Below are 13419 nucleotides of genomic sequence, written 5' to 3'. Positions count from 1 at the left end.
CCCAAGCACGCTCAACCCCGAAAAAACAAAGAGCAAAAGCAGCAGCGCAGCGGCGAAACCAGCAACCAAATCAAATCACAAACCCACCATGGCCTCCGCCTCCCCAGACGAGGAGCCGCGGTCGCTCCGCGCCGTCTTCGAGGACGCAGAGGAGAAGCGTCAGGCGCTCGAGGCGTCCCCCGACGCGACCTCGCCGCGCTACGCCGCCGACGTGGACGCCACGCTCGCGCTGTACGGCCGCGCCATGGAGCTCGTCTCCGCGCTCGGCGTCTTCTCCCCCAACGAGTCGCTCGAGGACCTGGCCACGTCGTCGCTCCCGTACCTGCTCGCGAGCTTCCACCTCGCTGAGGTGGTGCAGCGGACGCCCACTATGATCCCCGGCGACGGTGGCGGCATCGCGGCGCGGCGGCTCGATGTGCTGCGCCGTGCGCGGGACGCCTATGAGCGCTTCCTCAACTTGGTTGACGCGTATGGCCTCGTGGCTGCGCAGCCGTATGGCGAGATGCTGGAGCGGTATCGCGATGATAGGGAGGGCTTCGCTGTGGTGCCGCCTGGGAAGGACGCGGCGGCGCGGCGTGAGGGCAAGATTGCGGGGTTTCGCGCGGAAAAGGCCCTGCGCGATAAGCTCGCGTACTTGAAAGCTAGGAGCAGCCGCTACGCCGACGAGGAGGGCGATGGTGGCGCCGACGACGAGCTCGTGCGTGAGGTACACCTCGCAACCGTGGCACAGGCCGTGCACCAGACGTTCCAGGCGCTCGACTCGATGAACCGCGAGGTGCCGCTCCTCGCGCAAGCACCGCCTCCGACACCCGACCACCACCATCCCAACAACGCCAACACCAACACCACCGACCCCTCAGGGCGGGAACGCCTCCGCGCCGACGCCAACGCCGACGACACGTCATGGCGCCTCGACCAGCCGCTACGCCGCGGCCCAGGCAACACAGGCGGGCCGCTCCTCTCGCAGCAGGGCAAGCCGCTGCAGCCCTTCACGCTCGTGGGGTCGCGCGCGGACCTGGCGCGCGGCGTGTTCCGCCCGGGCCACAACCTGCCGACGATGAGCATCGACGAGTACCTCGAGGAGGAGCGGCGGCGCGGCGGCATCCTCGAGGGCGGCACCGACCCGGCCAAGCCGCAGGTCGACGAGGATGACGAGGAGGCTGTGGACCGCGAGACGTACAAGGCGCGCGAGTGGGATGACTTCAAGGATGAGAACCCGCGCGGGTCGGGCAATACGCTCAACATGGGGTAGCTGTGGCACCGGTGGCAGCAGCAGCAGCACTGAGGTTCTCTTGCATTTTGCTTGCTTATTTGCTTGGGCAGGTGGGCATTCTTCACGGCGTTGGAGTCTGATTTCAGCATGGGCACGGGCATGGGCATGGACACGGCAGAGCGGGACTACAACCAACGTCAAACGGACAGAGGATAGACAGGCCAGGCTCATCAACACAAAAAGTGTCTTGCATGATAGATACCCCTATATTTTAAACCCAGGATCAAACATAGCCCCCGTCCCTCCCTCCCTCGTCATGACATGTCGTTGGCTCATTAATATTGAAGTCCTTTGTCCGTCCGTTGTGCCCTGAAAGCATCCTCCAAGCATTGCTTTTAGCGGCACAGTCCCGAAGCAGTCTTCTTCGTGCCCTTGTTCTTCTTTCCCATCCGCCCCGTCGCGTTCCGTGAGGTACTTCACGTACGATGTATCTGGCGCCTCAAACCACCACCAGGCTGCCCTCGCTGTCGCTATCCTCGCTGTACGGCCCCACAGTGTCGTCTCGTCTGCCCCTCGCGCCCCCGGCGACCGATTCGCCATCGAGCGTGTAGGAGGCGTCCGTGTCCGCGTCCGAGTCGACCATCATCTCGAGGACCTGCCCCGGTCCCTGGTGCGCCGCCGGCACCGCAAACCGCGCCTGTTGGTACTCCGAGCCAGCCATCGTGAATGACTCGGTCGCGATGGAGACGTCGTCGGCAATGACCTTGTCGGGCCGGTACACGGTCGAGATGCTGTCGTGAACATCGACTGACCCCGCTGTGGTGCTCCCCTTGAACCTCATGGCGGACATCTCCTCAATCATGGATTCCGATATGCTTGCCGGGGCGGACGGCAAGGTGTACCCCGTATGGTACGATGGCCCTGGCCCGTTTGGCCCCATGTCAGTCGGGGGAACATAGCTCTCAAATACGCCTCCAGTGCCGTCGTCAAATCCGCCCGCCCACAGCGGCAGAAACTTCATTTCGTTCATCGATAATGTCAGAAGCATGTGACGAGTGAGATTCAGCGGCGGGTCGACGTCGTGGCGTATCCAGGACACGGTTATGGGCTGCAAAGCGTCCTTGACCTGCCAGTCCAAGCGATCCAGATCCACCACGGTGATGAAATGGTAGACCATGAATCTGGCGGAGGTATCGTATGCCCGGACAAATTCGGCGCATTCAGGGCTACGCATAATGGCAGGCTGTTCGCGGGAGACATTTTCGAGAGCCTTGTCAAGCTCCTTGACCAGAGACTGAAATGGAACGCGGCTCTTCCTTGGGTGAGCCCCAAGATATAGATGCCAGCTGCATCGCTCGCCGAGGTCGTTGTAGAAAAACGGGCACAGCAGCTTCTGGGTGTCGTTAAAGCGCGGGACTATCATTTCAAGGCCTTCAAAGTCCTGTGGCAGCATGTAGGTTGCCCGGTCCACGTCCATGTTCCAGAACGTATAGCGCTTTTCTGTGATGGGGTCTGATAGGATCTGCCGCACAATTTCAGTCACGGCAGTGGGCAGAGCGTCCATAAGTGTCCGCAACCTGGTCAGGGCCATGGCGCATGAGAGACTTTCTCCCTTGGCGAGGATGGCTTCAAGCCTTCGCAGCTTGTCCCATTCCTCAATGTGCCATATGTTGAACAGGTCCGGGCTCTGTAGCTCATTTTTGAGCGTCGAAATTCTATCGACCAGTGTCCGCGCGGCATGCTGTATGAGGTTGGAGTGTTCGTCGGTACAGTCTCCCGTTCTTCGTCCGAAAATCGTCGTTCGGGGTGACGCTGGTTTAGACCCGTCACTCGCCGCCTCTTGAAGGGCAAGTTCGTTGACGAGAATGCGGAACGCATTTTGGGTAATCTGCATGTTCTCGAGGGCGAAGCCAATGCGAAGCGACTCCTCGGGAAGCACTTCGATAAATCGAATGTTGTTCCCGTGCATGAACCACTGCACAATCAGATCGCGGACGACGTGGATGCAGTCAAACATCTTGGCAAGGCCAAGAAGTGTCCAGACTCGGCTGGCCGAATCGATGAGCACATCTCGCCCCTCAATAATGAACAGCAGGCGGACTATGGCGTTGCGGTGGCGCACGGGGCAATAGTCGGGTACTTGCCGGAACGCTGGCGTCATATAGCGGTCAGTCTTCCCCCTGTTCTTTAGTCTCAGGAGAGTATCTGGCATCATCTGCTGGCTCTCTGGCTTTTTGTCGTCTTGAACAGTTTGTTCAAATTCGCGCGGTGCAACGTTGGCGACATTGATGTCGTGCTTCAGGTCTCCCAAGAACTCATCGTCGCTATCGACGTCGACAGAAGAGCGTTTAGAAAGTCGGCACGAGCAAACGTCGTCATGGCCGCTGACGAGGCTTGGGTCTGTATCGTGCAGCTTGCTGGAGCTCCACCAGCTCATGATGCCGGGGGTGAGGGAGAGCTCCGTCATTTGGAAGACGAGTTCGTCGCCCTCGGAAGGGGGCGTGAGGTCGACGAGGAACTTGACGCCGGGGGGCATCTTGTTGACCATCTTGCGCCGGCGCTGTATCCTAAACTGATACGTCGGGCCAAGCATGTCGGCGAATTTGGAGGACCCAGTCGCCAAGAGCCTCTCGGAGTGGACGCGGAACTTTTGAGTCCTGGCAAAGGGCACCCCGTCGCAGTCGGTATGCCTCCATGTTTCCTTGAGGGTGCTCGGCAAGTCGACAAACGCAATCGTGTCGCCGTCCTTGAGCTCAAACTCGGCATTGTGGAGAATATGCAGCTCCATGTTCCTATACTCCTTGATCTGGGACTTGTCACGCCTGAGTTTGGGGCTCAGAGGCCACGACGTCAGCTTGTTGAAGACGGCGTTGGGGCGCGTGTTGAGGATCCGGTCGGGAAGGTCTCTGGGATCCACGTCGGAAGCAACTGTTCTTGGCAATGGGCTGCCCTGGCGTATCACGCCGTCTTGGGGGTTGCCGGTGCCGCCTTGGGAGCAGGCAGTCCATGGGTCCGACATTGGCCAAGGGGTGAGGCCCTGCTCGGGCCGCCCTGGTTCGTGATGGGCCGCCATGGTGGCGGATGTATGGATGGAGAGAAGGATGGAAGTAAGTTCCTTGGTAGGCGAGCTTGACGGTCCGTGTCAGCTTCACGATAGGTAGCGGATGATGTATGCCCCGGCCCGTCGCTGACGGACGAGCGAGCAACAGCCTCTCGACAGCCAATTGATGGGCTTTCGCGGAAGGGCAACGGGAGGCTCAAGAAGCAGGCAACGCAATTCCACAGTCGACCGCTGCACTGTGATGATTTCGATTGCGCGGTTCGCGATGAAGCAGTCGATGATGGGATGAAGAAAGCAAAGACGAATGACGGCGATGCGAGGTTGCTGTTGGGTGCAGCAAGCCCAGGCAGCTCAGGTAATACTGCCTGTCTGCATGTCCCTCGTGACACGTCTAGGCTCTTACATGCAGCGGCGCTGGCTCATGGAACGGGCAAGCAGATCCGCCGTGTACTTTGTACCTGGTCCGGCACTGTACTGAGGTGTGTGTAGCAGCAGCGCTGGCACATTCCTTGCGGCCGGGAGGGGCCTATATCTTGTGCCTGGATTGATAGGCCAAGCTGTTGCGACGAGGAGCGAGCACTAACGAGCCTGGCTCCAGTTCCTGGCACGAGAGGCCTGCCTGTGGGCAATGACTGCACGCTGATGTATTTATCCCTGGCCTGGAGTTGGAGAAGCCAAACGCAGCAGGGAGCCGCGCCTGCCTGGGATGGCACTTGCTGCACTGCCCACCAACTTGTACCCTAGGTGCCTCAGGTAGTGAGTCACCCGTCTTCTGGAGCATCGCCTCCCTGTCACCTCCAGTGAGCCGCTGGGGGGGCACTAACTGTGCCCGGCCTGCGAGTGAGGTGCTGCCTCGCCTGTCTCAGGGCAGTGCTGGCGGGCTGTACAGTACAATACTTTCACATACAGTGCCGGAGGGCCGTTGGGCTAACAAACCGACGGCGTGCAGTACTGAACCTAGATGCGAGTGTAAATGGATCAGCAGATCGTGTTTGATGTCTGCACCTGGCACAGGTACCCGCCTTGCCCGCCGACCTGGTTTGCAGTCATGGCCAACGGGGTGGATCGCAAACCCCCTCCCTCCCTCCCTCCCCATCGGCCGAGCCGCGCTGTTGCCTGCCTGCCTGCCTGCCTGCCTGCCTGGCCGTCTGCCTGATTGCCTCGTTGCGACTCACAACCCAACCCCTAGCCTGGCAAGCTGTGACGCAAACAAATTCGAAGAGGAGCAGCAGCTGTTGGGCCTCCCAGTGAGCGGGCACCCACCGAGCCCAGCCCCAGCCCCGCCCGCCCGCGTGGCCCCTCCCGTCTGCATCTCCATCTGCATCTGCGTCTGTCGCCTCCCATCTGTCGTCTCCACCTTCAGCGATGGGGAAAGAGGCTCAAGCTCTGGGAGCAGCACGACCAACAGCAAGGCCATTTTCCAGTTGGCGGCCAACCCGCCCGTCGCCCCGGTTTCCAGTTCGGCAGCGAGGCGCCACCCCAGCAGAGCAGCCCCAGCTCCGCCCCGCCCTCCTGTCTGTCCCGTTCGTCTCATCCATCCCTCAATCCCCACCCTAAGTTAGTTTATCGACGTCTTTCAGGGCTGTCAAGTGTAGGACTTCGTGTCTGGGCAGTGCTCCGTAATTCGTACAGCAGCCCGCAGGGTGGTTGCGGGTTGCTCGTTCTGCTCATAAAGGCGGCCATACGTTCGCCCGTCTGGCCATATCTGATATTTCCAGATTCTAAAATGAAATGTGCAATCTTTTGTCAATGACAACCTTTGACCTGCCGCGAGACACTTCCGCCGTTAGACACCTTTCCCCGCGCGTCACGCAAATACTGTACAGCCCCAGCTTCAATGGCAAAGCCATCAACCATACAGTACGTAACCCTCGAGAAGCTGCCACCACAGCTTTCCTAATAGCTTCCTCATCCGCGATGAAGTCGCCATAGCTATTTCTCGTACCTCGTCCTCAAGTCCAGGTTCTAGTCGATGCTGACGGCGTATCGCGATGGGCCACCAGCGGCGTCCGCCCGCTCGCCAGCCAAACCGCCGCCGTCGCCATCGCAATCACCTTCAAGTTCAGGCCCGAGGACGCCGCCGCCGCCACCGCCGCCCCTCGCGTCATCAACGAGGTTGATGCGCCGCAGCAAGGGCATGAGGCACCGCCCGACGCGTCCGTCAGTGTCGAGCGCAGCGGAGGCCGGGCCTAATAGAAAACAACGTCTCTTGTTCATCCCGCGTGTGCTACACAGCGGATTGGTATAATATGCATTCCATGACACTATCACGGCGCCGGCATTAAACAGCATGGACCTCAACAGCACGGCAAACACGTAATGCGATTCATTCCTCACTCTTGCCGAACCCGACTGCAGACACCCCAAACGGCGCCGTGCCCTGACATCAATGCGCAATCATTCTGCCCGCCGCCATACGCCTGGTCGCCGCCAATAATAAATCTTACAACCCGCTTGTAAGGTATATATGCTTCGCGGACCTCAACGCCTGATAATGCAGTCAATCTCTCATCATTACCGCCTCCCTCCCTTCCGTCCCATTACATGGAGCTCCCCTTGGCTCCCAGGCCGTCGTCCGCCTCGCCTTCGTCGTCCGTGGTCGCGTATACAATCTCTTTGCCCTTGGCCCTGGCGTCTCGCCGCAGGCCCATGCCGACTTTGCCTTCTTTCATGCTTCGTCGGCTGACCGGGCGGCTTTGGTGCGGTCTCCTGAGCGCCGCGTCGCCCTTTGTCCTCCGCACGCGGTCATAATCGCCGCTGTCGATGCCCGTGGCCCTCGCCTCTTCGGCCGACGAGTTGCGCGTCGTGTGGGGGCCCGTGGAGCTGTTCTTGAGGTCTCGCATCTCCTTGATGACATCGGCGAAGCTCTCCTCCAGCGTCTTCATGCGAGCCAGAACCAACCTCCCCATCCTATCGCGATCGGCAACGTCCACCCCACCCGCAGCCCGCAGTCGGTTGTCTTTCATCATCGCCATGGCCATCTGCGTCTGAAAGCTCCCCGCCATTCCGGCATTGGCGTCTTCCGGGGCAAACTGGTCCGAGAGAACACTCAGGTCGATAGATGAGAGCCTTCTGGCATCGCGCAGGCGGTCGCGGGGGTCGAGGCTGAGCATCGCCGTCCTGCTCACGCCACCAGTCTGTGAGAGACCAGGCGGTGGAAGAATCGGACGCGGGTGCGAGCTAGGAATTTGCGCCATTCGGCGAGGCGAAGTCCGACGACTTGCCTGAGCGGGCGACGCTGCGCCGCCGGTACCTCGGCCGCTCGGCCCAAGCTTCTTCGCCGGGGCAGCTTTCGGCGGCGACTTGGTGGCGGGCGGGGCGGCTTGGGCCATCTCCTCCGGGTTGTAGAGGATCGTGTTCGTCGAGAGCGTGCGGCCATGCATGCCGCGCCTGTTGCCCGGTCGAGGGCTGGGAATTCCCTTGGCCGACGAGCCGTGCGAAGAAGCCAGCTTCGCCGACCGCGCCGCCATTGGTGTCGTAAAGTAATCTTCCTCCTCGATTCCGTGCTTCTCAAACTGGTTGCTGCGGCCGGCGTTGGTCACAGCGTCATCCTCGTCCTCATCGTCCGTCACCAGTTCGTCGTCGCCGTCCGCGTCCGTGTGATCCTTGTAATCCGGTGCCACAACGTCCAAGTTGGACCGGCGGCGCGCAAACGACGCCCCTTGGTTTGAGAGCAAGTCGGCAGGATCGCTCGCAGTTGATCTGACATCAGAGACCTGCCGATGCGACGATCGGTCCCACGCCACGCTGAGGCGCTTCTGCCAGTCCGGCACTGCTCTGCTGTCCACGGTGGGCCAATTTGACAGCGGCATCCCGTCGTCATCGTGTTGGTCCATCCAGTTGCGAATGGCAGTTTGCGTCTTGCGACGCTCGTTCCTCCTTTGTGTACGCAGGGTGGACGATTCAGGCATGCGTCGAAAGACTTCTTCCAAGGCCCGGTCCTTGTGGAAACCCGCCACGGACTCCTCCCGGACCCGAACGTTGGGGCTGAACATGGCCGTCCTCTCGACCGGGTCACGAAACGAGATTGTCCTCGGGCGGCTCCTCCCGTGGTTCTCGACCAGGTCCGTAGGCTCAAACATGGACGGCGCCAGCCAGAACCTCTCGTACAAGTAGATGAAGAAGAGGACGGGGAAGTGAGTGACCTTGATGATGGTGCGGTTAAGCCAGACGAAGTGTCTCAAGGGCATAAAATACCGCAAGGGCATCAGAAGCCAGGCGAAGATGTTGCTGGGTGCAATGTACGAGAACAGCGCATCGTTCTTGACCATGGATATGGTGTTGATGGCAAATAGGAACCTGAAAGAGACGTCAGACGGAGTGTTCATAGTTACATTTTTGGGCAAACAGAACTCACTGATGTTCCTCGGTGGCATTTGACGCAATCGTCATGAAGGAATTGGTCAAAACGGTGATGAGAATAGTCCTGGGTCAACGTATTAGCGTCCGCCGCACCAGAGCAGAAGCCGGTTTACTCACACGACCAAGAAGTGACAAATAATCAGAAACATCATCATCAGGATCCGAGCAAGCCAATTGTACTGTGGCCACCTAGTGTACGGTCAGCATCGCGCCCAGTGTGGCAAAGCCCGTCTCTTGGTGAACTTACACGTCCCACGCGGCAGGAGTAAAGCCCATGAGGATCTGGAAGATCTTGTAGGCCACGTCGCTGCCGCTGTTGGCGCTCTGCGAAAGGGTGAAGAAGACGTAGAATCCGCTGCACATGATGAGAACCAGCACAAACACGGCAGCCAAGTCCACGGCCATAAGGCGGAAGGCAATCAAGAGCTGAGAGAAGTATTGGTAATGGTCCAGGATGCTAAAGATCCGCGGCAGGAGGAGGATGGCATTGGCGGCCAGGACATCGTACGCCATGTCGTTCCAGTGGTGCGGGTCAACCAGAAAGACGCCATAGGCGCGCATGCAGTAGTACGCGATCAGCAAGACAAGGATCCCCAGGTCAAAGATGTTCCAAAAGCTCATGATGTAGAGGGCGAAGCCCTGTTCGTTGAAACCAACGAGTTCATCCAGCATGAATCCGGCGCTCCAGAACCAGAAGACCAGCTCGAGTCCTGTTATCTGCACTGATCTCTGCGAGAGAACCGCCAGGAAGAGGCCGATCAAGACCGCGAGAGACAAGGTAGACAGAAACGACCTATACCGCGGGACACGCAGGCGCGACAGCTTGAGCATGGAGGCCTGGCGGGGATCATAGAGCATCACAGTCCTTCTCCCTGGGGGCACATGGAAATGTCCTGGCTTGGGAGGCAGAGATCCGAGCAGCGGAGTCCGGTCATTCGCCTGGCGGGCATCGCCATTCATACCCTGGATGGAACCTGGCGGGGCCTCCCGGTGCAGACTATCCGCCGCGGAGTAAAAGGTGATGGCACCATTCCAGACAGCCTCCAGCTGCTGAATCACCACGGGATGTGCGAGGAAGTGCTTGGCAGAGGCGCGAATGGCAACCTCGAGCGTGGAAGTCCTCGAGGCCGTCATCGCTTGCTTCGACTTGGAGTTGGGCCGGCCACCAGCGGGTATGGGTGACTGCGCTCCCGGCAGCCCCTGGAGAGGATAAAAGTCATACGCCAGGGCGTCAATGAGCTCCCTCGTGGTGTACTCCTTGAGCAGCTTGAGCGCGAGCAGCTCGCAGACCTTGGACCGGGTGTTGCTGATGCCGGCGTTGGCGGCGTATCGCTGCCCCTCCTTTGTGAACTGGAGGCAGTTGGCCATGAGGGCGTATAGAGTCGCGCGGGAGAAGTGCTGGGTGCGAATCTGCTGCTGCATGGGCTTGACGAGGAATTGGGAGACCTGGGGCGAGCGCAGCTGCTCCCATGTAAGCGTCGTCTCAGTTCGCGCCGAGACTATGATGCGGATGGCATGCGTGATGCTGTAGATGGGCAGCGAGTCTGGTGTACAACAGGGGGGTCAGCTATACAATGCAATGCCGTGTTTGCCAAACCGCCTTATTCAGGGGATGAAGACTGTACCGAGATGCGTGGCAGAGAAGAGCGGCAAGACGGGCAGCGCCTTGCCCGTCCTGCCATCCTCGTCCGCGTCGTCGCCATCGCCGTCCCCGTCCCCGTCCTCGTCCTGCGCATCATCGTCGCCGCCCTCTTCGAAGCGCAGCACGCGCTCCTCGTTGGAGTCTTCGTCATCGTCATCGGCCTCTGTAAAGTCGGCCGTGGCGTGCGTGCGTCCGCCATATCGTCGACGGGCGCCGGGGCGGGACGAGGGCGAGAGGCTCGGCTCGCGCAGGTCGACGCGACGGGAGCCGTGGCTTGGGCGGCGCAGCAGCGAGGAGAACATGATTCCGGGCCGCGACGTGTGGCTCGTGGAATCCAGCTTGGCCGCCGAGTGGTGGACGCGTCTCAGGGCAGCAGCGGCAGCAGCGCCATGGAGACGAAGGGTTCTCGATCCCGCGGAAGAGGGAACGGAACGACAGGTGGGAGGAGGGTGGAAGTGAAAGGTGAAGTGCAGTGAAAGGAGGGCAGGACGTATTCGTCGTGCCTTGGTGCAAAAGAATCTGCCTGCCCGCCTGGCCTGGCTGCCAACCCCGGCGTCCAAACTTGTCCAATGGATCCCAGCAGTGGGCGGCAACGGACGGGCAGCAGCCCAGGCAAGCCAAAAGCCCACCTCAGCTCGCGGCCGTTAGTTGACTTGGCTGCTGGGCTGGGCCGGGCTGGACGCGACGGCGGGCTGGCGCGGGGCTGGACCTGACCTGAGGGATGGATGGAGGGACTGGGCCCGATCTGACGACCTCGAGGCTCCTGGACGGGGCCGCGAATGGCCCCCCCGGGCCCAGTGCCGTGGGCCACTGCAGGCGGCCAGGCCAACTGGACGGGGCCGCTAGAGGGAGGCCCCGCCCCCTGTTCAAGGTCGGGGGGGGGGGCTGGTCAGAGGTGGTCACGTCGCACCAACAACGCGCAACCGAGTGCAGCGCGGCTTATCGCGCAAGGCTTCACTTTTTACTTGTTGCCGGAGCAGCAGACGAGGAACAGTGGAAATGCATCTCATGCGGTTGGGCGACGACTCGGGCATCGTAGAAAATTTTCTGCTCATCACTTTCCTTTAGTGCAGTACGGTACAGTACAGTACCTATCCTGCCCGCGTCTCTCGTTCGACGCGGCTCAGCGTTGCTCGTTGCGCGCCAAAACGGGCGTCCGTTGCCCACTATAGTGGACCGGCGGCCGACTGACTTACACGGCGCCCGCGGTGGTGGTGATGCGCGGTGGGCCGGGCTCAAATTACGCACGGGGCTGCCGAGCGTTCAAGGTTGGGCCATGCGTTTGCCTGAATTTCCTTTTCGTTTCCCTGCCGCCGTCCTCACGATCGAGTTTACGAGCGCGCGTTCCGTCAGTGGCAGTGGGTGCATGGTATTCGACGATCAATCCCAGGAGCAGGTTCCATCATTCCGGGGGAGCATGGGTTGGTTGAATTGTAGTCTGCAAGAGAGGTGAAGCGTCCTGCACCGCATCCGACAAATTCCTTGATCGGCGCGGCAAGGCGAGACAAGGGCTGGATGGGTGGATGGGGGATACGCTGATAGTGGTGGTGGTGGAGGTGGTGGTGACCGCGATTCTGGCACCATCGCCGTCCACCGCCTCGACGACGAGCAACAAACAAGAAAGAAAAAAAAGACAGTCGACGAACTGCCTCGCCTCGCCTCCACCACCACCACCATCTCCCATCCGATGGCGCTGCAACCACCCGGCTTTGGCTTGCGGCGCGCATTCGAGATTGGCCGCATGACCACACACCCTTGCCTCGCCCAGACGCAGGGTGTGCGCCGCCGCACATGCACATGCCGCAGCCAACCCGGTGCCATTGGCGGGCGGCGCGCGCGTCTCTCGTCTGTCTCCTTGTCTTCCCCGCCGCCGACTCCCCCATCCATCCCCCTTCCGCTGCATCTGCTCCGCGCGCGCGCCGCCCGCTAACCCGGATGGAGGCCCTGCTGCTGCGAACCACGAGGACGGCGACCGACCGAGCGGTCGGGCTTTCGTGTCTCGTCTCAGGCGTGTGTCCCGCTCGCTCGCTCGCTCCCTGGACCCGGGGGCGGTGTGAAGGTCGTGCATGCATGCATGGCATCGGCATGCCTGTCTGGACCAAGCGCGGAACTGCTCCCACTGCTGCTCCGAGGTATTCCTGCTGTTGATGCCGTGTGGGTGGTTGCAGAATGCCGTACGCACGCATGGGCATGGGACATGGGCATGGGCGTGGCGCGACCCGCGATGATGCACCGTTGACAGCATCGGCCGTCTGCTCTGCTCCAGGTTTCCCCCTCCTCCCCTCCCCTGCCCCGGTCGTGTCTCGCTCGGGAGGTGTCGTGACCTGCGTCTGACGCGACGGGTTGCATCAACATGCCCCCCTTGGGGATCCGTTTTCTTCATACATTCGTCGTCGTCGCTTTTGGCGCGAGACAAGCATGGCCCTGCCCTGCCTGACCTGGGCTGGCACGCACGCATGTGGCCGTCTACCTGATGCTGCTGCTCCTCCTCCGAACCGGCAGCATGTCACTTACGCTGTTTGACCGTTTTCAATGCGCTGACTCGCGGGGCATGCGCGCGCGGTCTCTCCAACCCCGCCTTCACACACAAGGGGGTTGTGTTGCCTGCTCCGTTGTTGCCCTTTCGCACGATCCTCCTCCAGCCTCCCTTGCAAAGTCCACCCGCAGCGGGATGCAGACATGCACGGACCAGGGGGACAGACCAGATGCCTCGTCTGGTGGGTTTCCCTCGCCACATGGCCCGGCGGCGACCTCGTGCGAGGCATTTGCTGCGCGATATTCCATGTCGCTGATGACATGCCCCGGCACCCTCATCTAGCCGGGGATGGTGGCCATCGTGCCCCGGGTTGCGCAACGCCGATGCGGTACCACCTTTAATTGCCGTGCAAAGTCAAGCCGCAATTAAGCCTGTATCTAGCTCCTTGCTCATTCGTATTTCTTCTAGTATGTCAACGATTGAATCGTCTCACGCGGCACAATCCGGTGCAGCCGGAAGGGTGGATGTCATGAGGGCAGATGGCGCCAATTGATATCCAGTCGTTACAACGATGGCGATGACAACCCAGATGACTGAAGTCAACTCGTCAGCACACATTGGCAACAAGTCTTTGATATCTCGCCCCATGATTCATGCAAGACTGC

At 60.7% G+C, this 13419-nt stretch overlaps 3 protein-coding genes across 3 annotated transcripts; 1 reads left to right on the top strand and 2 right to left on the bottom strand.

Moving 5' to 3' along the window:
* Positions 1 to 88: 88 nt before the first annotated feature.
* Positions 89 to 1252, top strand: PLICBS_000956 (uncharacterized protein; the record flags this gene model as incomplete). Its single annotated transcript, XM_018317984.2, has 1 exon — positions 89 to 1252. The coding sequence occupies one exon, from the start codon at positions 89 to 91 to the stop codon at positions 1250 to 1252; it is 1164 nt and encodes a 387-aa protein (XP_018183509.2).
* A 460-nt stretch (positions 1253 to 1712) lies between these two features.
* PLICBS_000955 (uncharacterized protein) lies at positions 1713 to 4286 on the bottom strand (the record flags this gene model as incomplete). Its single annotated transcript, XM_018317985.2, has 1 exon — positions 1713 to 4286. One exon carries the CDS (start codon positions 4284 to 4286, stop codon positions 1713 to 1715), a length of 2574 nt encoding a protein of 857 aa, XP_018183510.2.
* A 2528-nt stretch (positions 4287 to 6814) lies between these two features.
* PLICBS_000954 (uncharacterized protein) lies at positions 6815 to 10580 on the bottom strand (the record flags this gene model as incomplete). The annotated part of the gene is made up of 5 exons (XM_018317987.2): positions 6815 to 8573; positions 8632 to 8700; positions 8754 to 8825; positions 8884 to 10180; positions 10262 to 10580. 5 exons carry the CDS (start codon positions 10578 to 10580, stop codon positions 6815 to 6817), a joined length of 3516 nt encoding a protein of 1171 aa, XP_018183512.2.
* Between the last annotated feature and the right edge of the window lie 2839 nt (positions 10581 to 13419).

The sequence above is a fragment of the Purpureocillium lilacinum genome (genome assembly GCF_023168085.1).
Source record: "Purpureocillium lilacinum CBS 284.36 DNA, scaffold_1, whole genome shotgun sequence".
NCBI lineage: Eukaryota > Fungi > Ascomycota > Sordariomycetes > Hypocreales > Ophiocordycipitaceae > Purpureocillium > Purpureocillium lilacinum.
This window is presented reverse-complemented; position numbering and strand designations above follow the sequence as displayed.